The 25,556-nt window shown below is 41.7% G+C and overlaps 2 protein-coding genes across 2 annotated transcripts; one reads left to right on the top strand and one right to left on the bottom strand.

The window, feature by feature from the left end:
- Positions 1-1,887: 1,887 nt before the first annotated feature.
- On the bottom strand, positions 1,888-8,080 carry slc25a47a (solute carrier family 25 member 47a). The gene is made up of 6 exons (XM_071412851.1): positions 7,855-8,080; positions 6,444-6,487; positions 5,147-5,218; positions 4,846-5,025; positions 3,745-4,015; positions 1,888-3,538 (listed from the first exon to the last, which is right to left on the bottom strand). Exons 1-6 carry the CDS (start codon positions 7,889-7,891, stop codon positions 3,225-3,227), a joined length of 918 nt encoding a protein of 305 aa, XP_071268952.1. The 5' UTR covers positions 7,892-8,080; the 3' UTR covers positions 1,888-3,224.
- A 700-nt stretch (positions 8,081-8,780) lies between these two features.
- LOC139582654 (mitochondrial basic amino acids transporter-like) lies at positions 8,781-23,179 on the top strand. Its single transcript, XM_071412850.1, has 5 exons — positions 8,781-9,167; positions 13,348-13,391; positions 15,243-15,326; positions 16,121-16,328; positions 17,878-23,179. The coding sequence occupies exons 1-5, from the start codon at positions 9,140-9,142 to the stop codon at positions 18,444-18,446; spliced, it is 933 nt and encodes a 310-aa protein (XP_071268951.1). The 5' UTR covers positions 8,781-9,139; the 3' UTR covers positions 18,447-23,179.
- Positions 23,180-25,556: the final 2,377 nt, after the last annotated feature.

The following is a 25,556-nucleotide window of genomic DNA, read 5'->3' as shown; positions in this document are numbered from 1 at the left end:
TTTTATTTTAGCCTACTTGGTAAATATTTTCTTCTTCTTGAACTGCACTGTTGGTTAAGGGCTTGTAAGTAAGTGTTTCACGGTAAAGTCTACACTTGTTGTATTCGGCGCATGTGGCAAAAAAAGTTTGATTTGATTATTTCTGTCTCATATAGAAATTCATGTTGTTACTCCTATGACCAGAGAAAGTGAAACATTCCTTGATATTGAAAAGACCGACGCTGCTAATAACAACAACATAAGCCTATCGATACACTTTCCTACTCATTCATTGCAGCTGCAGTGCTTGTTGTAGCACAAGTGCAAGTACGATTTACAGTTGAAGTCAGAAGTGTACATACACCTTAGCCAAATACATTTCAACTCAGTTTGTCACAATTCCTGACATTTAATCCTAGTAAAAATCCTTTCCTTAGGTCAGTTAGGATCACCACTTCATTTTAAGAATGTGAAATGTCAGAATAATAGTAGAGAGAATGATTTATTTCAGCTTTTATTTCTTTCATCACATTCCCAGTGGGTCAGAAGTTTACATACACTCAATTAGTATTTGGTAGCAATGCCATGGAATTGTTTAACTTGGGTCAAACATTTCGGGTAGCCTTCCACAAGCTTCCCAAAATAAATTGGGTGAATTTTGGCACATTCCTCAGAGACAGAGCTGCTTTAACTGAGTCAGGTTTGTAGGCCTCCTTTCTCACACACGATTGTTCAGTTCTGCCCACAAATTTTTGATAGGTTTGAGGTCAGGGCTCTGTGATGCCCACTCCAATACCTTGACTTTGTTGTCTTAAATACATTTTGCCACAGCTTTGGAAGTATGCTTGGAGTCATTGTCCATTTGGAAGACCCATTTGTGACCAAGCTTTAACTTCCTGATTGATGTCTTGAGATGTTGCTTCAATATATCTACATAATTTTCCTACCTCATGATGCCATCTATTTCCTGCCCCATGATGCCATCTATTTTGTGAAGTGCACCAGTCCCTCCTGCAGCAAAGCACCCCCACAACATGATGCTACCACCCCCGTGCATCAGTTGGGATGGTGTTCTTCGGCTTGCAAGCCTCCCCCTTTATCCTCCAAACATAACGATGGTCATTATGGCCAAACAGTTCTATTTTAGTTTCATCAGACCAGAGGACATTTCTCCAAAAAGTACAATCCTTGTCCCCATGTGCAGTTGCAAACTGTAGTCTGGCTTTTTTATGGCGGTTTTGGAGCAGTGGCTTCTTCCTTGCTGAGCGGCCTTTCAGGTTATGTCGATATAGGACTCGCTTTTACTGTGGAAATAGATACTTTTGTACCCGTGTCCTCCAGCATCTTCACACGGTCCTTTGCTGTTGTTCTGGGATTGATTTGCACTTTTTGCACCAAAGTTTGTTCATCTCTAGGAGACAGAACGCATCTCCTTCTTGAGCGGTATGGCGGCCGAGTGGTCCAATGGTGTTTATACTTGCGTACTATTGTTTGTACAGATGAACGTGGTACCTTCAGGCGTATGGAAATTGCTCCCAAGGATGAACCAGACTTATGGAGGTTTTTCTGAGGTCTTGGCTGATTTCTTTTGATTTTCCCATGATGTCAAGCAAAGATGCACAGAGTTTAAAGGTAGGCCTTGAAATAGATCCACAGGTACACCTCCAATTGAATCAGAAGCTTCTAAAGCCATTACATCATTTTCTGGAATTTTCCAAGCTGTTTAAAGGGACAGTCAACTTAGTGTTGGCTTCTGTAAACTTCTGACCCACTGGAATTGTGATACAGTGAATAATAAGTGAAATAATATGTCTGTAAACAATTGTTGGAAAAATTACTTGTGTCATGCACAAAGTAGATGTCCTAACCGACTTGCCAAAACTATAGTTTGATTACAAGAAATGTGTGGAGTGGTTGACAAATGAGTTTTAATGACTCCAAACTAAGTGTATGTAAACGTCCTACTTCAACAGTATGTGCTGAGTAAGAAGTTAAACTCACTCATTAAAACAGCATCTCTTTGCTGTATTCGTAGACAGTCTCTATCTAGTCATGGTTTTAAACGTTTTTAAATCTCACAACTTTGCTGTAGCTTCCTTTTATTCCTGCTACGTTACTGCAGACACGGTCATCTGAGCCATCCGATTGGTCAGCGGTAGACCTATAGTGCACTTGATTTGCTCTCCGGGCCCGTGGGGAAGGCAGAGTTTGTCCTTTCAGACACATGAAACGGTTCAAAATGTGAACACTTCGGCTACCCAGCACGCAGGGCAGCTGAATCAGGTGCACCTACCGCCAACTGCACAAGAGGAATACAAAAAAAAAAGTAACGCAATGCTTTAGAGTTGTTTTTTTACAGAAATATTTGAAGATCGACTAGAGATGCCTTGGAGATCGATCAGTCGGTCACAATTGACCGATCGGTGACCACTGATCTAACCCCTCTACTGACCCAAAAGAGAGAGGGAGAAGACAGGCAGACAGACAGACAATCAAATGGTTCAAAATCAGACAGACAAGCACAGACAGACACAGGCAGGTCAGAAAAACACAGACAGATAGAGACCGACAGTCAGACAGATAGGTCAGACGGTCAGACAGACGGTCAGACAGACGAACCGGGAGTGTGAGAGAGTGCAATCAAGAGAGAGGAGAGAGGAGTACAATCAAGAGAGAGAGGTACATTAGTCTCTCAAGTCCAGTGTCTAGTGCCGAGCGATTTATGCTTTTTGAGGTCGGTTCGGTTTCCGTTAGATTATTACAAAATAATTACAGTTTTAATTATTATTTTTTTTAAACATTAAATGCACTATGCATTATGTGGGTTGAATAATGTAACACAGAATAAAACAATTAATCAAAGTCCCATGATGGTAGTGACTTCCCATTACTGCTTATCACTTATTAACCATCATTTATTCACATTACTTTCATAAAATATTTCAGTTGTTGTGTATATTATATTTGTTTTATTTTATGAATTTATTATTTCATTCCAAGTCATCTGCGCAATGGATTTTGGTCATTGTAGTTAATTACCACGTTTTATGCTCTAAACTATTGGAAATTTCAACTCCCTACTACTGTACATTTCACAGTTCAGGCCGGATCTGACTTATCTCTAGAGAAACTGTGCGAAAAAACGAATGAAATGGAATGAAAATAATTTAACTAATTGGTCTATTAGTTGTTTAAAAAACAAAAAATAACCAACATTTTGGTTAATCGCTCAGCACTACCAGTGTCTACTCAAACTCTAGTTTGGGGGGCTCTATAGCATCAGGCTGTGTTCTGAGGAAGCCGACCAGGAGTTCATAGGTCGCGAACACCACCATGTTGACAGGGAAGGCACGTAGACAGTTGATACCCAAGCTCCTAAAGAACACCCCTGACCCCTCTACCCTGACTGTCTCTGTGATGCAGTGGACAAAGCCCTTGTATCTCTTGATATCCCTGGCTCCGTCCATCTGGAGGCGGGCCTTAATCACGTCCATGGGCGTACCCACTGTCCAGCCGGTCATACCAGCCACCCCGCCAGCCAGCATCACCCCTGTCCACTCTGAGAATCACAAGAGATAGGGATTAGGGTTAAATGCTCTATCTATGAACTACAACAATAATTACTTTAACCATTTGTAGAGTAGAACACATTCATAAGAGACCAACGTTGTATCCTGTTGAGGACTGAAGCCCACACTTTAGACCAATAGAAAACCCGCTGGAGGGTCAAAAGGTAAGCTATGGACCAAATAGAATCTCACCCACCTGGTCCCTTCTTTCCAGTCGGGGTGAACCACTCACAGAGTGTGCTGTAAGTCAGGAAGTAGGTGGCGTAGGACGGTCCGTCTCTCAGCATGAGAGGCAGAGCTCCCCTGTAGAGCCCCAGTACCCCCTCCTCTCTGACGATGGTCAGGAGACAGTGGACGGGGCCGCGGTACTTGGGTTTGGGCAAGTTGGCCCCTTTTCTGGCTCGCATGGACTCTGTCTGACACTGCAGCCTGACTTTCACGATGTCGCCTGGTGACATCACTGTCACCTGAGAGACCAGAATAAGGAAACGGGACAGTCAGTGAATTCACATACAGGTTGGCAGTTACTCAATAATTACACTGTAACAGGACTACCATATTTTAAAGCCAAATAATGTCAATAAATCAAATAAAATGTTATTGGTCGAGTACACATATTTTGCAGATGTTATCGCAGGTGCAACAAAATGCTTATGTTTCTAGCGCCAACAGTGCAGTAATACCTAACAGTACAAAACATTACACATAATTCCCTCAAGAAATTAAGAAATATCAGAACGAGCAATGTCAGAGTCCAGAATATTAATATATATGTATATGATGGTGTGTACAGACAGTATGGACAGTATATGAATAGAAAAGGTGTGTACAGCAGTAGCTACATTGGATGAGCCTTGACTAGAATACAGTATATACATTTGAAGTGGATAGAACAGTATGTAAACATTATTAAAGTGACCAGTGTTCAATGACTATGTACATAGGGCAGCAGTCTCTAAGGTGCAGGGTAGAGTACCGGGTGGTAGCCGGCTTCTAAAAGTGACTAAGTACAAGGCAAGGTAATGGGCGGAGGCCGGCTAGTGGTGACAATTTAACAGTCTGCTGGCCTAGAGATAGAAGCTGTTTTTCAGTCTCTCGGTCCCAGCTTTGATGCACCTGTACTGTCTCCGCCTTCTAGATGGTAGCAGGGTGAACAATAAGGTCCAAGTTTGGATAATATGACATTGTCCTCCCTTAGAAAGTAAATACAATGGTCCTACAATCACAAATCCTGTGAAAGTTCATTCTGGAAAACAACAACAAAAGAATATATATCCTCAGAAATAAAACTCCTCACCGTAGCCACACCGCCGGCCAGGCCGGAGAGGAAGATTTCTAGTTTGGTGTTTGGGGTTCCTGGTCCTCCCCTCAGCTGACTGAGACACTGACGGCAGTTCCTGTACATCCCAAACACCACAGAGGAAGTCATGGAAACCGTGGTAACAGGCAGGGACATCCCTTTGAAGAAGCCATGGACCTGGAGGTACAGGAGAGAGAGGAGGGTGGGTCAGTGTGCTTCTCAGTTTAGACAATAAGATAAGGTGACTGATGAACCAACTGATTAGGACTGCTTTATGACGGAAAAGATTGACACTCACCCCTTCTTTAGATAACGTTGTTATGAAGCAATGCCAAATTCCAGTGAACTGCTTCTGAGTTTGTATCCTCACCTGTCAACGTCAGGAAGAGTTCAGCCTGGCAGGAGTTATGTCATCACCAGAATAAGGCTCATGGCAGCATCTTTAGGTATGTACAGTATCAGTCAAAAGTTTGGACACACCTACTCATTCAAGGGTTTTTCTTAATTTTTTACTATTTTCTACATTGCAGAATAATAGTGAAGACATCAAAACTATGAAATAACACATATGGAATCACGTAGTAACCAAAAAGTGTTAAACAAATCAAAAATATATGTTATATTTGAGATTCTTCAAAGTAGCCACCCTTTGCCTTGATGACAGCTTTGCACACTCTTGACATTCTCTCAACCAGCTTCATGAGGTAGTCACCTGGAATGCAATTCAAATAACAATTAACATTTCAATTACAGAAAATAGCCCAATTTGGTAAAAAGATCAAGTCCATATTATGGCAAGAACAGCTGAAATAAGCAAAGTGAAACGACAGCCCATCATTACTTTAAGACATGAAGGTCAGTCAATAAAGAACATTTTAAGAACTTTTAAAGTTTCTTCAAGTGCAGTCGCAAAAACCATCAAGCGCTATGATGAAACTGGCTTTCATGAGGACCACTACAGGAAAGGAAGACCCAGAGTTACCTCTACTGCAGAGGATAAGTTAATTAGAGTTAACTGCACCTCAGATTGCAGCCCAAATAAATGCTTCACAGAGTTCAAGTAACAGACACATCTCAACATCAACTGTTCAGAGGAGACTGTGTGAATCAGGGCTTAAATGGCCCAATTGCTGCGAAGAAACCACTACTAAAGGACACCAATAATAAGAAGAGACTTGCTTGGGCCAAGAAACACGAGCAATGGACATTAGACCGGTGGAAATCTGTCCTTTAGTCTGACTGAAGGAAAAGCAGCCAACAAGTGCTCAGCATATGTGGGAACTCATTCAAGAATGTTGAAAAATCATTCTTCAGAAAGCTGGTTGAGAGAATGCCAAGAGCGTGCAAAGCTTTCATCAAGGCAAAGGGTGGCTACTTTGAAGAATCTAAAATATATTTTTATTTGTTTAACACTTTTTGGTTACTACATGATTCCATATGTGTAATTTCATAGTTTTGATGTCTTCACTATTATTCTACAATGTAGAAAATAGTAAAAATAAAGAAAAACCCTTGAATGGCTAGGTGTGTCCAAACTTTTGACTGGTATGGTTTGTCTCCACTTCAATAAAACACATTAACATCAAAACAGTTACCTTTACTGTATCAAGAGGATAGCCCACAGCAACACCACATGCCCCTGTGTTTAGACAGAGGAATGGAAATGATGAAGACCACACACACAGCAGACTAGGTGACATTGTTATTACAATGTTATTATAGCTAGCTTGATTGGTGAATGATGACATCTGTGTTAGCTAACCATCTTAATTAAGCAAACTCCAGGTGTTACTGTGGTAACATGACCACATTTCTATCACCAAATGTAAATGAAGGAGCTGCTAAGACGACTAAATACATGTATGAGAGCAGTATCAGTCTGTCATGCGGGTCCTTGTTTACAACATCCTAACATTGGGATGGCATAACAATTTTGACTGCCACACAACATTAAGTTGATACTTTGTAATACTGTTAAAAACATATTTGACACAAAGTAACATACAGTAGGTGCATGAGGTGGCCTGGTTAATCAAGGAGGATAGACTGCCAAAGATGTTACTATGTTTAGAAAAGGATTAGGATTTGGGTTTTGAGGCCTTCTGGACATTCCTGAATTGAACTGTATTGAATTCAATGTTGGGGAAAAAAACTGGGTTTGAATCAGGCAAGTTTCCTCTCACGACCTGTACAAGCCAGAATGTTGGATACAATTATATTTTAACTCACTTTACTATATTTTAACCACTTTAGTGGTTGTCTATGCAGTTCGTTCTTTTGGCGATAGGAATTTAAGACAATATATGCACAGGAAAGTATAATTACATCAACTTTTCAAAGCGCTGGTAGTGTGTTCAGATTTCTATCACCTGAAGCATACACCGAACCATGTAATCACGCGCACGAGCCTGCAAGTATGCATGCATCTCATCGTATACATGTATTTTCGTATTGTGCGCATGCTTCAGGTCATATAAATCTGAAAGCACTACCAGTGCTTTGAAAAGTGTATGTAATTATACTTCTCTGTGTACATATTGTCTCACATTCCTACCGCCAAAAGAACCAACAGCATGAACATGGACAAAAGGTAAAGTACCTTCAAATATAATTTTATTAAACATTCTGGGTTATAGAGGTCGTGAAAGGAAACGTTCCTGATTCAAATGCAGATTTCTGCCCGACAGAGATTTCAATGCAATTCTAAGTCGGGTTTCCAGGCAACATTATCCTGTACAATTATATAGACTATTATATATATAGACTATCTATATACGCAGAGGCCTAGGCTGCTACGGTATAACCTCAAAAGCCCCCAAAATGAGTGGGGTCACACACTTCTATAACGAATGAACCTCCAAATATTATTGACGACGCACATATAATTTCTATGAATTATATTTTCCATGAACTTGTTATTCAGGGTTCGGACAACCAACATTAATATTAGCCTACGTTGTTTTTAAATAACGCTATACAGCCTCGAGATCGCAATAGGTTACGTACCTCCTATGGATCCTGCCGCGAAATCGGCAATATGCATTCTTCAAACATAAGATAACTTGTGTGAAAACGATATCACTGCATGTTTCTCATGCTTCCACTGATTGTCGTTGTGTAAACTGTTTTCCCTGTTATAGAAGGACTATTCGAGCCAGTTATGTGAATCTTCTGCGTCCTTCATACCAAAATACCACGTGTATGTTCGGTTGAGCGTTACGAAACAGAGGAGCCGAGTGTAGCCGAATAATGCCGAAGTTGCCATTGATAGGTTCGTGCGCTCAAAACAGTCATCGTGTCTAAGCAATGACAGTATATGAAGTGTCAAAGACACATTGAAACAGACATTGAATGGCTTTATCAAAGCTTTTGAAAAAAATATTACAAATGTAATAGGACTATAACAACATGTGCAACATAAAAAACGAACTATCCTTACAAATGGCACAAAGGCTTAGTGTGTTTAAAACTAGTGTCTAAAACTGAGAACTGTTCTGAAATACATTATGTCATTGATAAGGTTAAAACGAGAAGTTTGAAAGGTGGTAGCTATTCCATGGTATGCTCGTCATGGTATGAATACGTGACCTTGAATGTAGGTAGTTAAGCCATAACATATGGAATAGTTTCTATTTTGTCTAGGTTTGGCATATGTCTGATATGGTAATCGCAACTTTCAGCCCGATGTTTTTCAGCCCGTTTGCTTATGCGTAGAAACATCTATTTCCCTATGTAAAATCGATATTATTTCAAACCTGCCATAATGATTCAAACGAGAGTTGGTTGTGGGGTGTTTTCATCAATGACCAAAAACGTCACACCGTATTGCTGACGCAACCTTGAATGTGCGATTATTTTCATACACAACCAATAAACGTTGGGGGTAAGATTGAAAAGAGGGGTGGTGCCTTCGGCACTGTAATGTGATTGGATACGATGTTTACCCGAAGCAGGTAGTAACCACCTCCAATGTCATCTGTCAAAACGTTGGTTAGACAGACACAGGGTCGAGATTACTACAGAGAGGGGATCGTAAAATCACTTAGCTTGGACAGTTCATGGAGGTCGTGTAGCTACTCTATTCATACCTCAGTGATTCTAACGGCCGCAACAAGGATATATTAGCTAGCAAGTTGATAGCACATTAGCCTAGCTAGGAGACGAAGACTGTTGCCAACTAGCGCAGCTGTGTTTCATCAAACTGTTTAAGTGGCAAACGAATCGGCATCAAAACGTATTAATTCACCGATATTTGACACTCTTAATAGCACATTTGTACTGAAGAGTGGTGATGGACTTTCTCGCTGGCTGCATTGGAGGTAAGTCTGATTTGAAGCACACCAACCCAGGAGGCAGCTTTAGCTAACTACTGGCTGCACTAAGCCAATCAGGGAAGGCAAGCGCACCCATCCATCGTCATAGGCTACCTATCGTCACACCAAACACACAGATAATTGTCTTTACACCAATTTGAGAAATTCATTCTTACATAGCTCACACAAATTGACACAATGTATGTCATTGAGATTGTTCAACTCTAGCCTTGTTCACATGATCACCCGGCTAACTACTGTAGGTAGTTACATCGATAGTGTGTGATGATGCAATCCCATTCCGTGATTTAAACCGCATTTTTGTATTTGGCGCAAGTGGGTCAACAGGGCACGCAAGGTACATTTTCCAAATGATATCTATATAAATGGGAAGACGTGACATATTGTAGCTGTCTGGAACTATTCAGACAATGCAGTAACTGACTCTGTGTGATTGTAAACATAGCCGCGGGAAGTAGAGGTGCTGAACCCCCTGAAAATTGAAAGTAAAATATGAATACATTTTTATTATTATTATTATATATTTTTTATTGAGGCAGTGCACTGCGGTACAAATCACAGCATCCCCCATACCCAAACATCTTCCTGTGGCTATGATTGTAACATCATATACCAGGAATAACAAACTCAATTTGACACCATAAGATACTGTAGCCTACAGTCTGAATAATTGGTAGGCATGACATTGTTGCAATGTAGATATATGCCTATTTGGTAAGTCAGGTCGGTGCAAGCCATATTGAGTCTGCTATCTGGTGTCAGAAAAAAGTAGTCTCTGTGTCAGAAAAGCTGAATACCAGGGGATATGGGTAACCACCGTCAACATTTCAGGGTTAGACCTTATTTAGGAATCTGATGCCAGTAGTCTCCAATGTTACCTTGGTGCTATTCTTCTTGGTTAGATTTGTTTATAGGTGGTTGGTTCATAAAGTAGATGGATGGCCCTTCTCTCCAGGAAGACTAAGTTTATGTTGTTGAAAGTTAAAGGTCTACTTCTGGTGAAATTATTTATGATAAGTGATACATCCTGTGGTTTCAGTTACTGCTCCATCAATCAATGATTTATACGTCAAATAACAGGCATACAAAGTTACTTGTCAATATTCAATTACTTGGCTATCGATGGAGAAAGATAAAATGACTTCCTTCCTTCTTTCCTTCCTTCTTTCTCACTTGGACATGGTCTAGAAATCCTACCACAGGTGTTTTCCAACCACCCACAAGCCTCCTTAATGTCCTCTGTACACCCTGTGAAGAATGGAAAGCATGTAGTCCTATGTCCTGTAGCATTACATTTACATTTTACACTTTGGTCATTGGTAATTTAGCAGACGGTCTTATCCAGAGCGACTTAGTGCACACATTTGTTATATTTGCAGACTGAAACAGATAACCTAAGATGGCTCTACTGTAAAAAGGATATGCATCTACACATACCCCTTCACAGACCAATCTCACTCTCCCTCCTGCTGTCACTGGTCTGCTATGGAAGGGTCTGGTGTACATGTAAACCCATAGGGGAGGGATCCACATGCTCAACGTTAGTGGAGTGGCGTGAAAAGCCCGACTCGACTCAGAAGGCAACTTTAGTATTATATGGGAATGTAAGCCTATTAGGCCCACTATTTGGAGGTGAGCCATAAACATACATGAGTGTACACTATCCTCCATGTTGGCACCAGGTGTTCCATAACAATACTATTCTAATTGCTATTCCGACTAGAATGTAATTATGTTGGAACTTTTGCTGCCAACATGGCACGCTGAAAAAGTGGGCGGCAGGTAGCTTTAGTGTTTAAGAGCATTGGTCCAGTAACTGAAAGGTTGCTGGTTCGAATCCCTGAGCTGATTAGGTGAAACATTTGCCTGTGCCCTTGAGCAAGTCACTTAACCTTAATTGCTGCTGTAAGTCGCTCTGGATAAGAGCGCCTGCTAAATGACTAAAATGTAAATTATGACAAACCAAGCCTTTGAGCATTTGTGAATCAATTCCTCTGAAAACCTGCATTAGGCTTTCAAAGCAATCATTCCAAGCTGACCGTAGGGGAATGAAAAACTTGCGTAGTTACTTTGTACTAGGCAGACACCTTTGCATAATATAAATATAAACGCAACATGTAAATTGTTGGTCCCATGTTTCATGAGCTGAAATAAAAGATCCCAGAAATGTTCCATACGCACCAAAACGTATTTCTCTCAAATGTTGTGCACAAATTTGTTTACATCCCTATTGGTGAGCATGTTTCTCCTTTGCCAAGATAATTCATCCACCTGACAGGTGTGGCATATCAATAAGCTGATTAAACGTCATGATCATTACACAGGTGCACCTTGTGCTGGGGACAATAAAAGGCCACTCTAAAATGTGCAGTTTTGTCACACAACACAGGTGTCTCAAGTTTTGAGGGAGTGTGCAATTGGCATGCTGACTGCAGGAATGTCCACCAGAGCTGTTGCCAGATAATGTAATGTTAATTTCTCTACCATAAGCCGCCTCCAAAGTTGTTTTGGAGAATTTGGCAGGAAGTCCAACCGGCCTCACAACCGCAGACCTCATGTAACCACGCCAGCCCAGGACCTCCACATCCGGCTTCCTCACCTGCGGGATCATCTGAGGCCAGCCACCCGAACAGCTGATGAAACTGAGGAGCATTTCTGTCTGTTATAAAGCTCTTTTGTGGGGAAAAACTCATTCTGATTGGGTGGGCCTGGCTCCCCAGTGGGTGGGCCTATGCATATCCAGGCCCACCCATGGCTGTGCCCCTGCCCAGTCATGTAAAATCCATAGATTATGACCTAATGAATTTATTTCATTTTACGATTTCCTTATATAAACTGTAACTCAGTAAAATCTTTGACATTTTTGCATTTTTATATATTTTTGTTCGGTATAGATAGAAAATTTGAAATAACTCAACTTACAAATTACCCAGGGTACTGTTAGTTTGCTGGTAGTTTTTTCTGCTGTAGCTGTAGCTACCTAAGGTATTGTAAAATATGACCAAAATGGCCCTTTGCCTGCCGGTTGCCAAGTACACAAGTAATCATGTCATTTTCTCTGTTAAGGTAAAGATTTAGGGTAGGGACATCCCAAGGATCCCGGATCGCACTGACCCATGCACATGCCTACTGCTGTTCTTTACCTGGCTTACAAAAGGAGGCTGGCTCTGATTGGCTGGCTGTGGCACAGCAGGCGCTTAGTAAGGATTAGCCTTACTCTTCTAGCCAGTCCCAGAGAGGCACAGACATACCAAAGACAGATGGCCTACAGCCACAGAGTTCTGCAAGCTCTGTTTGGGTTGTAGCATTCTGTTGGTGCACTACACATTCCAACCTTCTATAATGTTTGTTTTGGAACGTTTGATGCCAGTTTGGAGTATAGTCCGCCAAACTATGTAGGCCGATATCAAGGCCTATAGCAGGACAGTTGCTGTCAGGGCCCAGGGCTGAGGTTTCACTCTGTATTCAGAGCCATGGGGAGTGGAGGAGAGGGCTTGTACACATGTTATATACAGTACCTTCCGGAGCAGTCGCTTGGACAAAGCTATTCCTGAAGGAGACTCAGTCTCTCCCCAGTGGCCTTGCCATATATGAGGCAGCGGTCTGTCATACCTAGATTCAAATACTATTTGAAATCATTTTAAATACTTTGCCGGTGCTTGATTGAGCCAGCCTGACCAATGGAATAGTCTCAACTGTAAACCCTGCCCATCTGGCACGCAAAGCAGGCTGGAGCAAATGCTTCAACTATTTGAAAGATTTTAAAATAGTATTTGAACCCAGGTCTGCTGTCGGTCTACAGTTAGGCTACAGGTTGTTGTTGATGGCTACAGGGTTTCCATATCCTTCTCAGATGAATCACAGCTTATATTTTGGCAGGCTGATGTGATGTCCTCTGTGGGGTGAGAGCCAACATTAAATGGCTTATGTTTACAATTTCTGTTGTTGAGATCTGAATAGCGGACATGGCTATTTTATTTAGTTTACAGAAACAATGTTTTGGTTGCTATAAATAACTTTTTTTTTTCTACCAGAATACAACTTCTCAAACTATCTGTGTATCACATAGGCTACAGTCATTTTTACTTGTCATTTTTTTTGAACAATCTGCTCTCGGTTAAGCGTAGTCTATCCTGTCTGACTGCTCTCTCATTCTTCTCTTCAGGTGCTGCCGGAGTCTTAGTAGGACACCCTTTTGACACGGTTAAGGTGAGTCTGGTTGTTATCGTTTTGGGCTGTTTCTTTCCATTATATGAAAATAAAGCTTGCAGTCACTAAGTTCAATAGTTGCTGCTTGTCTCAAACAACCATAAAAAGCAGCAACACAGTATAGTAAGGGGAAATTGATGACCGTATTCTCCACACTATAACAGATGCTGTTTTGTTTGTATGTATGTATGCTGCTGATTTCATACACATCCTGCTTGCGTAGGTCTAATGATTGTGGAAGATTTCTTTGTTAATGTAACAAGGACTTTATTCGTTTCACAGAAAAGGTCTTACTGTGTTAGTAGATACTTCTACACAACAGTACACTGTAGTAAGTACAGCAAAGGTCAATCCATCCACCCCTCTCTCTCTCTCTGTCACTTTGACTGTCTTATTTTTGTTGAACCACAACAAGAATAGGACTCGTCCCCATCCCCTATCAACATTTTGATGTCTGAGTTTACCAAGTTGTGTCAGAAAAATCATGTTTATACACTTCATGGCAGTACATACACTATATATACAAAAGTATAGGGACACCACTTCAAATTAGTGGATTTGGCTATTTCAGCCACACCCATTGCTGACAGGTGTATAAAATCGAGCACACAGCCATGCAATCTCCATAGACAAACATTGGCAGTAGAATGGCCTTACTACGAGCTCAGTGACTTTCATCTTGGCACTGTCATAGGATGCCACATTTCCAACAAATCAGTTAGTCAAATTTCTGCGCTGCTAGAGCTGCCCTGGGCAACTGTAAGTACTGTTATTGTGAAGTGGAAACGTCTACAACGGCTCAGCTGCGAAGTGGTAGGCCACATAATCTCACAGAACGGGACCGCTGAAGCGCGTAGCATGTAAAAATTGTCTGTCCTCAGTTGCAACACTCACTACTGAGTTCCTAAATGTCTCTGGAAGCAACATCAGCACAAGAACTGTTCGTTGGGAACTTCATGAAATGGGTTTCCATGGCCGAGCAGCTGCACACAAGCCTAAGATCACCATACGCAATGCCAAGTTTCGGCTGGAGTGGTGTAAAGCTTGCCACCATTGGACTCTGAAGCAGTGGAAACACGTTCTCTGGAGTGATGAATCACGCTTCACCATCTGGCAGTCCGATGGACGACTCTTGGTTTGGCGGATGGCAGGAGAACGCTACCTGCCCAAATGCATAGTGCCAACTGTAAAGTTTGGTGGATGAGAAATAATGGTCTGGGGCTGTTTTTCATGGTTCGGGCTAGGCCCCTTAGTTACCGTGACGGAAATCTTAACGCTACAGAATACAATTACATTCTAGACGACTCTGTGCTTCCAACTGTGACAACAGTTTGGGGAAGACCCTTTCCTGGTTCAGCATGACAATGCCCCCTGTGCACAAAGCGAGGTCCATACAGAAATGGTTTGTCGAGATCGGTGTGGAAGAACTTGACTGGCCTGCACAGAGCAGTGACTTCAACCCCATCGAATACCTTTGGGATGAATTGGAACTCCAACTGCAAGTCAGGCCTAGTCGCCCAACATCAGTGCCCGACCTCACTAATGCTCTTGTGGCTGAATGGAAGCAAGTCCCAGCAGCAATGTTCCCAGAAGAGTGGAGGCTGTTATAGCAGCAAAGGGGGGACCAACGCAATATTAATGCCCATGATTTTGGAATGAGATGTTCGATGAGCAGGTGTCCACATACTTTTGGTCATGTGGTTTATAATTGTGTGTAAGCTATTCTGTATGCCCTCATTTTTGTTGCTATGTTGTGATACTGTTGTCAGGAAGTGTTGGTTTGTTCAGGAGGGATGCTGATTGTCCGTACAGGTTCTCTTTGACCTTGACCTGTGTGTGTGTGTGTTGCAGGTGAGACTCCAGGTTCAGAATGTGGACAAGCCTCTCTACCGCGGGACCTACCACTGTTTCCAGTCCATCGTTCGGCAGGAGTCGGTAAGTCCTACCTAAATCTTTATCATTTAAGTGGAAGCTGTGTCTCCAATTTAACTTTAAACAGGCGATGAGCTCATGTTAAGTTGTCATGTTTGGTATATTATAGTCCTATAGGCTTCAGATTTGTTTGAGACTTTGGCCACTCTCCCATCAACACAACCACATTGAAGTCTGCTCTGTTTGAGTTATTGATGAGGTCCGTTTGTCCTAAGCGCTGATCCTGGACCTGTCTGTTTCAGACGACCTCACCTGTCTTGTGACTGATTGTTATGGGCCTGATAGAATACTCACAGAGCTGATTGGGGTGGGAGAGGCAGTAGCACAGAGCTCTACAGTGCGACCATTTTACTCGCAAATGCGGCAAAATATTTAGCTGTGCTACCTGGAATTTTTATTCAAGAGCACTTTTTATTTATTAAGAGCATTAGTGTCCCTTGAAAAATGAAGGATTCTACCCTTATTACCCCAAATATTTTTCATTGTGCTCATAAAGTCTTTGTGTGTGCCTACGTTTTCAACCTATGCTCCTTGTAAAAAAAGGTAAATGTAGCGCCCTGTAGTAAATATGGCCATTGGGAATACGTATTTTGTTTTGTGTTCTGTTAACTTTATAAGGGTTTTAACAAGTTTATAAATTAATTCTTCAACATGCGTTGAGTTAGAATTATGTGTCTCGCTATTTTCATGCTCCACATGAGTCCATAGCCTGATATATAAAATGTTTTTAATTTCTCCATTTCACCCTCTCTTTGCCTGACCCATCTCTCTCTCCCTCCTTCACCCCCCCACCCCAGATGTTTGGGCTGTACAAAGGCATCGGCTCCCCCATGATGGGCCTAACCTTCATCAACGCCATAGTGTTTGGAGTGCAGGGAAACGCTATGCGTTACCTGGGCCATGACACCCCTATGAACCAGTTCCTGGCCGGGGCCGCAGCTGGAACCATCCAGTGTGTCATCTGCTGCCCCATGGAGCTGGCCAAGACACGCATGCAGATGCAAGGTAGGGATTATCAAAATAATGTGCTTTTAATGTCTCGTTCAAAACAGCTGGGAACTCAAAAATCTCAGACTTCAGTGCATTCAAGACAACCGGCAACTCAGGGGGAAAAAGACCTCTGACTGGGAAAAATAGTTTTGAACGCTCATCCAAATCGGAATTCCAAGCTGGAACCTCCGGCATCTTTCTAGAGTGCCGACCTGGAGGTCAACATCATAATTTGACCTCTGTTTTTTTTCTGCTTTCCCAGTTGTCTTGAAAGCACCATTTTAATACTCGGAAAAGACTGCTTAAAACGGTCTGAATTAAAAATAAAAGAAAATGCTTTTGTTTACACGTGTGTCATGGTGAGGTATGAACCAGGTCATCTGACCACTAGATGTCCTCGTATGCCCATGCATGTAAAAAGATGCACACACTTATTTCAATTGAAGTTGCTATATGTTATGAAGAAAGTCATGAACAAGTATTAGACTTTTTTTTGACAACCTTGGGGACCAATTTTGATAATTCTTTGATATCATATTGATTTGAGTGAAGTAGGTTGTGGTAACAATACCGTTGTTGCAAGCATGCAACACTGCCTTCGGAGAGTGCCATATCATGATTTGATGAGGTATTTGTTACTTTAAGATAACAAAAACTGTTGTTAACACTTGTATGAAGACTTTACTGGGCAAAAGTGTTCCATGTTTCATTCATTGGTTTCCCCAGTATTTGGTGGTGGAGCAACTTGGCTAACTAGCCAGCAAGTTAAACAATTTGTGGATTGTACTCTGCCTTTTCAAGCTAGCCATTTAGCTACCTCTTTAGCAAACAATAATTTCTAAGAAGCACATTCTGTGTAGTTAGTTTGTGCAGATGTTTTTGTTCTAGTTAGCAAACGTTTCTAGCTAGTTGTCAAATGTTTGTCATTTTAGCTTATCTCAGCTAGCTAGCATAATGTACCCGGTGCACTGCCCCTACACTGTTGGAAAACGTGTGCACCATAGACGGATGGGTTGTTTAGCAACAAAGACGATACATACTCAACTTTGGGGCAAAACAAAGTGGGTTGCCTTAGTATCAAAGGATTATTGACAACATGTTAACTATATTGTAAACTATAACACAATACACACACATTTTTTCTCTAATACATAGTTACAGTTGTTGGTTAGCTAGCTAGCAAATTTTTTGCCATATTAGCATTGATGTGACATAAATGAAAACACCTAAAAACAAGACATGTTTTCAAGAACAACATACAACTAGCTGTAACAAGCCAGCTACGATTTTCCACATGGCCGCTTCTTGTCATTGCTGCTAGAGATCTGACCATTCAGAATGATAACAACACATTGCCTTTTTCCTCTGCGATGCGCACGCATAATTTTGGTGACGTTGTCAACCCACCCGTCTATAGCATCAGTTTTTAAAGGGTTCACCAATGGCACTAACTATTAAAACCTTTTCAAAACATGTATGGCCACCTATTTCATGTTTCTCCTAGAGTCAACTTTTCCATATTGGTACCCATCACTAGTATTTATAAGTATACTGTGTTACTAAGGCACTGGGGAGAAGAAGTCCAAGAGGAAGCTGTACAAGAACTCCCTGGACTGTCTGGCCCGTATCTACAAGCGGGAGGGGCTGTCGGGGGTGAACCGTGGCATGGTTACCACGCTGATCCGAGAAACCCCCGGTTTCGGAGTCTACTTCCTGGCCTATGACGTCCTGACTCGCTCCATTGGCTGTGAACCTGACGACCCCTACATGATCCCCAAACTGCTATTCGCCGGTGGGATGTCCGGGATTGCCTCTTGGCTCTCCACCTATCCAGTGGACGTGATTAAGTCCCGCCTCCAGGCGGATGGGGTGGGTGGGGTCTACCAGTACACCAGCATCGCTGACTGCGTGCGGCAGAGCGTGAGGAGGGAGGGGCTCAGAGTGTTCACACGAGGTCTTACCTCCACCCTGCTCAGAGCGTTTCCCGTCAATGCTGCCACCTTCACCACCGTCACGCTGGTGCTGCTGTACGCACGGGGAGTGGAAGAGGGGCCCAAAGACTGTGAGCTGGGGCCCCCCAACACAGCTCACCACACACAGCTACCGCAGCAGACCCAGGCTTCCAGCTTGTGACCTGAGTCTGGAGGTGTTACTCCCACCAAAGCTGCTCTACTGTGGGGTGGGGGAGGGAGGGAAACCCATTGGGACCCAATGCCCTTTGAATCGCTGAGTATGGAAACCCATAGACTCCTGATATAGCTATATGTACACTACCGTTCAAAAGTTTGGGGTCACTTAAACATTTTCCTTGTTTTTGAGAGAAAAGCAATAAAAAAATTGTCCATTAAAATAACATCAAATTGATCAGAAATACAGTGTAGAGATTTTTAATGTTGTAAATGACTATGTTAGCTGGAAACGGCAAATTTTTTAATGGAATATCTACATAGGTGTACAGAGGCCCATTATCGGCAACCATCACTTCTGTGTTCCAATGGCACGTTGTATTAGCTAATCCAAGTTTATCATTTTAAAAGTCTAATTGATCATTAGAAAACCCTTTTGCAATTATGTTAGCACAGCTGAAAACTGTTGTGCTGATTTTAAAGAAGCAATAAAACTGGCATTCTTTAGACTAGTTGAGCATCAGCATTTGTGGGTTCGATTACAGGCTCAAAATGGCCAGCAACAAAGAACTTTCTTCTGAAACTCGTCAGTCTTTTCTTGTTCTGAGAATTGAAGGCTATTCCATGTGAGAAATTGCCAAGAAACTGAAGATCTCGTACAATGCTGTGTACTACTCCCTTCACAGAACAGTGCAAACTGTCTCTATCCAGAATTGAAAGAGGAGTGGGAGGCCCCGGTGCACAACTGATCAAGAGGAGAAGTACGTGTCTAGTTTGAGAAACCGACGCCTCACAAGTCCTCAACTGGCAGCTTCAGTAAATAGTACCCGCAAAACACCAGTCTCAACATCAACCATGAAGAGGCGACTCCAGGATGCTGGTCTTCTAGGCAGAGTTCCTCTGTCCAGTGTCTGTGTTTTTTTGCCCATCTTAATCTTTTCTTTTTATTGGCCAGGCTGAGCTATGGCTTTTTCTTTGCAACTCTGCCTAGAAGGCCAGCTTCCCTGATTCGCATCTTCACTGTTGACATTGAGACTGGTGTTTTGCGGATACTACGCTGTATTTCTGATCAATTTTATGTTATTTTAATAGACAAAAAATGTGCTTTTCTTTCAAAAACAAGGACATTTCTAAGTGACCTCCAACTTTTGAACAGTAGTGTAGATCTATAGATTTGCAGGCTAAGACTGCGCTTGACTTGTATATATAATTTACTTTGGGTGGGGGGTATAATGTTTAAAGTAACCGTTATTTCCTGCCTTATTACATTTTGAACAGTTTTACTGAAATGGAGAAGTCGAAGCACTATCTTTGGAAGATGCGACAAAAAAAGAAAATTGAATGTAGTGAGACTGAGATTGACCCCAAAGCTTAATATGCCACTTTCTCTCTCAGACCCTAGTATTTCTCAAATAAACCAGAATAGTTATGGTTAAGTCGCTGGTACTAACTGGTACAACCACATGTATACTAACAAGCACTGTAATGGTATGGTTATGCAGTTTATCCTTTTATAGCTCTGTCTTTGCACAGTAACTATTCAGTAGTCTACTTTGGCCTCTCAGGAGATTCACATGTAGGGCACTAGTTGAGTTAAAGCACTTATCATGTCCTAACTGAAAAGCAACCTATAATGTACCTGAGCGATATCTGAAAACTGAATGAAAGCCCCGAATGTGACTTTTTGTGTTTGAAGCACAAGTGTGAATCCCTATTAGAGTTGGCAATAATGTAATGTATCTTGTGTGTTTTGTTTTGGGACATGGCTTGTGTTTTACTGAGTAATGGGAAGTTTTGTCTTTGGTGTTTTACTTGTGTATAAATGTGAGATTCATTGTATTTTGTTTTTAAAGATGTGATTGGCAAAATGTCTAAATATTGCAAATTCTAGAGGATTTTTGTGTGTTTTATTATTTTAGCCGGAATGTTACTGTGGTTGCTGTTGACCAATCTATCTGTGTCTCTTGTTCCTCATAATGTAGACTTTGGTATATCTGTTACTGTTATCTCCTGTCATTTTAGAGGATTTCTAATGGGGAGTTGATATACAGTATCAGTCAAAAGTTTGGACACACCTACTCAGTCGATATTGTAGAATAATAGTGAAGACATCAAACTATGAACTAACACATATGGAACCATGTAGTAATCAAAAAAGTGTTAAACAAATCAAAATATATTTGAGATTCTTCAAAGTAGCCACCCTTTGCCATGATGACAGCTTTGCATTCTCTCAACCAGCTTCACCTGGAATGCTTTTCCAACAGTCTTGAAGGAGTTTCCACATGCTGAGCTCTTGTTGGCTGCTTTTCCTTCACTCTGCAGTCCAACTCATCCCAAACCATGTCAATTGGGTTGAGGTCAGGTAATTGTGGAGGCCAGGTCATCTAATGCAGCACTCCATCACTCTCCTTCTTAGTCAAATAGCCCTTACACAGCCTGGAGATGTGTTGGGTCATTATCCAGTTGAAACAAATGATAGTTCCATTAAGGGCAAACCACATGGGATGGTGTATCGCTGCAGAATGCTGTGGTAGCCATGCTGGTAAGTGTGCCTTGAATTCTAAATAAATCTCTGACAGTTTCACCAGCAAAACACCATCACCCCACCTCCTCCATGCTTCATAGTGGGTGCCACACATGCATGCAGAGATCATCCGTTCTCCTGCTCTGCGTCTCACAAAGACACAGCGGTTGGAACCAAAAATCTCAAATTTGACTCATCAGACTAAAGGACAGATTTCCACCGGTCTAATGTCCATTGCTCGTGTTTCTTTGCCCAAGCAAGTCTCTTCTTCTTATTGGTGTCATTTAGTAGTGGTTTCTTTGCAGCAATTCGACCATGAAGGCCTGATTCACGCAGTCTCCTCTGAACAGTTGATGTTGAGATGTGTCTGTTACTTGAACCCTGTGAAGCATTTATTTGGGCTGCAATTTCTGAGGCTGATAACTCTAATGAACTTATCCTGCAGTCCTCATGAGAGCCAGTTTCGTCATAGAACTTGATGGTTTTTGCAACTGCATTTGAAGAAACTTAGAAAGTTCTTGACATTTTCCAGATTGACTGACCTTCATGTCTTAAAGTAATAATGGACTGTCGTTTCACTTTGCTTATTTGAGCTGTTCTTACCATAATATGGACTTGGTCTTTTACCAAGTAGGGCTATCTTCTGTATACCACCCCTACCTTGTCACAACACAGCTGATTCACTCAAATGCATTAAGAAGGAAAGAAATTCCACAAATTAACTTTTAACCAGACACACCTGTTAATTGAAATGCATTCCAGGTGACTCCCTCATGATGGTGGTTGAGAGAATGCAAAGCTGTCAGGTTGGCTACAGTTATATTTTGATTTGTTTAACACCTTTTTTTGGTTACTACATGATTCCATATATGTTATTTCATAGTTTTGATGTCTTCACTATTATTCAAAATGTAGAAAATAGTAAAAATAAAGAAAAACCCTGGAATGAGTAGGTGTGTCCAAACGTTTGACTGGTAATGTATGTTTTTACTGATTTGTGAGATACTTAGTCGTATTTGCAGAGATTGGAAGATCTCTCTGCGATATGTATGATGGGGACATTTTGCATGCTGTTCCTGTTTGAGGGTATTAATATAGTAGGCTATACACATCTGTGGACCTACAGTATGGTAGCTTTGACACAGTATTCATGTGTTATTAATGACTCTGTTCTCTCTTATTCCTTCACTGTAAGGGGGGGAAGAACACACACACACACACACACACACACACACACACACACACACACACACACTGAATTGTCTCTAGTGTGTTGCTGCAGTAAATAACTATCATTGTCATAACCTTCTGAAACAAAGGATTCAGGAAAATCTCAGATGACACCACAGTAATGTTCTTTAAAAGAGCTATGACATCATAATGGCATTCTCTAAAACAGCGACAGTGACATCATAATGACAGTCTCTAACATATCCACGAACATATCCACATGTACTGAATTGTTGAATGTAACAATATGTTACCCCACAAAATGGTCTCTGACTTTTACCAGGAGGAGAACAAACATGTACTAGAGACCTGTAACAATCAGCTTCTCTTCTATATATTTTGGTTGGTTCGAGGTAGTTTGCTGCTTGGATTAAACCACCACAACCCTTGAAATACTGATGTCTGCTGAATTGGTGAATTGGGATTGTGGTTGTGGGGTAGTGAAAATATTATATTGCTTAGTGACATTCAGTATACCAATCAGTTTTTGCCATTGTTCATTTTAATATTTTTTATATACTGTATCACATTATGTGTTTGTCACCATAATGTTTTATTGGGCTTTATTGTGATCTTGTCCAGTCCTGGACAAGAGGCTAAAGTAAAAAAACTGGCATATGAAAATAATTTTGACTGGGAAGATGCGAACAAAGTATGTGATCTAAGTTGTGTGATGATAATCTGTTAGATCATTTGAAAGGGGGAATGAAAATGTAAATATATAGAAAACCTATATTTTTCAATCTGTTAGATGTGGTGTCCTCAATGTTTGATTTTGACCAGAATTTTTTGTTGTTGTCTTTCTCTTATCTTGTGGGTTTTGCTGTTACAAACATGAGCTTGGAAAAGGAAGATTCAAAAGATGGAGACACTGATATTTTTGTAACAAACTAACGAAGCTGAGCCAGTCAATGTATCTCATGCTTTGGTTCATCAAGTTTGACTTGTAGAACATTTGAAAATCAATAAACGACTGACTCAGATTAAGATCTTTCTGCATGTCATTATTCCTTTGCCTTGAAAACAATAGTTTTACTGTCATACTGCATTTTATAGTGTTACATAGTAAAATACACATCCCAGCAAAATACACCTCCCAGCTAAATACACCTCCCAGCAAAATACACATCCCAGCTAAATACACATCCCAGCTAAATACACATCCCAGCTAAATACACATCCCAGCAAAATACACATCCCAGCTAAATACACATCCCAGCTAAATACACATCCCAGCAAAATACACATCCCAGTAAAATACACATCCCAGCAAAATACACATCCCAGCTAAATACACATCCCAGTAAAATACACATCCCAGCAAAATACACATCCCAGCTAAATACACATCCCAGCAAAATACACATCCCAGCTAAATACACATCCCAGCAAAATACACATCCCAGCTAAATACACATCCCAGCAAAATACACATCCCAGCAAATTACACATCCCAGCTAAATACACATCCCAGCTAAATACACATCCCAGCTAAATACACATCCCAGCAAAATACACATCCCAGCAAAATACACATCCCAGCAAAATACACATCCCAGTAAAATACACATCCCAGCAAAATACACATCCCAGTAAAATACACATCCCAGTAAAATACACATCCCAGCTAAATACACATCCCAGCTAAATACACATCCCAGCTAAATACACATCCCAGCTAAATACACATCCCAGCTAAATACACATCCCAGCAAAATACACATCCCAGTAAAATACACATCCCAGCAAAATACACATCCCAGCTAAATACACATCCCAGCAAAATACACATCCCAGCAAAATACACATCCCAGCAAAATACACATCCCAGCAAAATACACATCCCAGTAAAATACACATCCCAGTAAAATAGATTTCTGCTGCGTTGATATGAATGTGTTATTCACTCACTTCGTCAGTAGGAGTTAGTGTAATTCTACATTTTCAGAAAAGTACCTGCTAAATATAGTTTGTCTGCTTACTTTTCTTACTCTTGTGGGCTGCTCAAGTTATTGTATCGCAGAGGCAGTTGCCACCATGAAGTAGATATTTTTAACACATACTCACAGGCACTATCCCACTGCTGGACAGCATGTGGGCTTTGACCTGCTTAGTTTCCAACCTGGGCTAGTGCACCCCTCTATAGCCGACCTGGTGGTACCAGACTCCCCCAGGAGCACCATATCGATCTTAGTGAGGACACCTGTTCAACATAGCGCGTTACAGCCCAGAGCTCCTCAGCTCACTCGATCCACCAACCTCAGCCTCCCAGTGACTTGGATTACAGGCAGTATTTTGGATGAACCAGATCTTAGCTAGAATGTGTGACCACCATTTGCCTCATGCAGCGCGACACATCTCCTCTGCAGACGAGTTCCTGCCCCTGAGGGGGAGAGAGGGAGTCCAATCCTTTAGGCTGTGTGGCCTTGCTGTCTGGATCTGCACTATTGTGTTGATTGGAACAGTTGGTTGCCCTCCAGTGGGTGACTGTTCAGGTGAAGATGAAAGTGCCGAGCCAAAGGGACCACCACAGACCCGGAGTAGTGGTCCAGAAGGAGAAGTGAGCCGAAGGGGCCACCACAGACCCGGAGAAGTGGTCCAGAAGGAGAAGTGAGCCAAAGTGACCACCACAGACCCGGAGTAGTGGTCCAGAAGGAGAAGTGAGCCAAAGGGACCACCACAGACACGGAGTAGTGGTCCAGAAGGAGAAGTGAGCCAAAGTGACCACCACAGACACGGAGTAGTGGTCCAGAAGGAGAAGTGAGCCAAAGGGACCACCACAGACCCGGAGTAGTGGTCCAGAAGGAGAAGTGAGCCAAAGGGACCACCACAGACCCGGAGTAGTGGTCCAGAAGGAGAAGTGAGCCGAAGGGACCACCACAGACCCGGAGAAGTGAGCCGAAGGGACCACCACAGACTCGGAGAAGTGAGCCGAAGGAAAAGATAAGTAAAAGGTCAAGATGAGGGAGGGAATCTGTTCCTCTCTCCAGCTGAAATGGTGGCAAATGTCACCTCATATAATACTTATTGTTGGGTATATGGGTGGGGTCCTGTGGGAGTAGAAAAGAGTCTCCATATGTAGGGGTTTCCTTTGGGGTGAACTTAACAATTACACTGTCCCCCAATACTGTCATTGGCTACTTCCCCCCACAAGGAATCCCGACCCTATGACTTATCTTTCAATGTACTTTTAGCTTTCCACAACCTAGACCAGACAATTGCAATGTCACACCCATCTCTATAGTAGGATCCCTGGTAGCCACATGGTGTATTAAAGGAAACCATTTGGGTGAAAATGTTTGTGATTGTACTGTGTTGATTAATGACAGCAATAGCTGCTCTCTTATAGGACATGATTAT

Source organism: Salvelinus alpinus, chromosome 8 (assembly GCF_045679555.1).
Source record: "Salvelinus alpinus chromosome 8, SLU_Salpinus.1, whole genome shotgun sequence".
Taxonomy (NCBI): Eukaryota; Metazoa; Chordata; class Actinopteri; order Salmoniformes; family Salmonidae; genus Salvelinus; species Salvelinus alpinus.
This window is presented reverse-complemented; position numbering and strand designations above follow the sequence as displayed.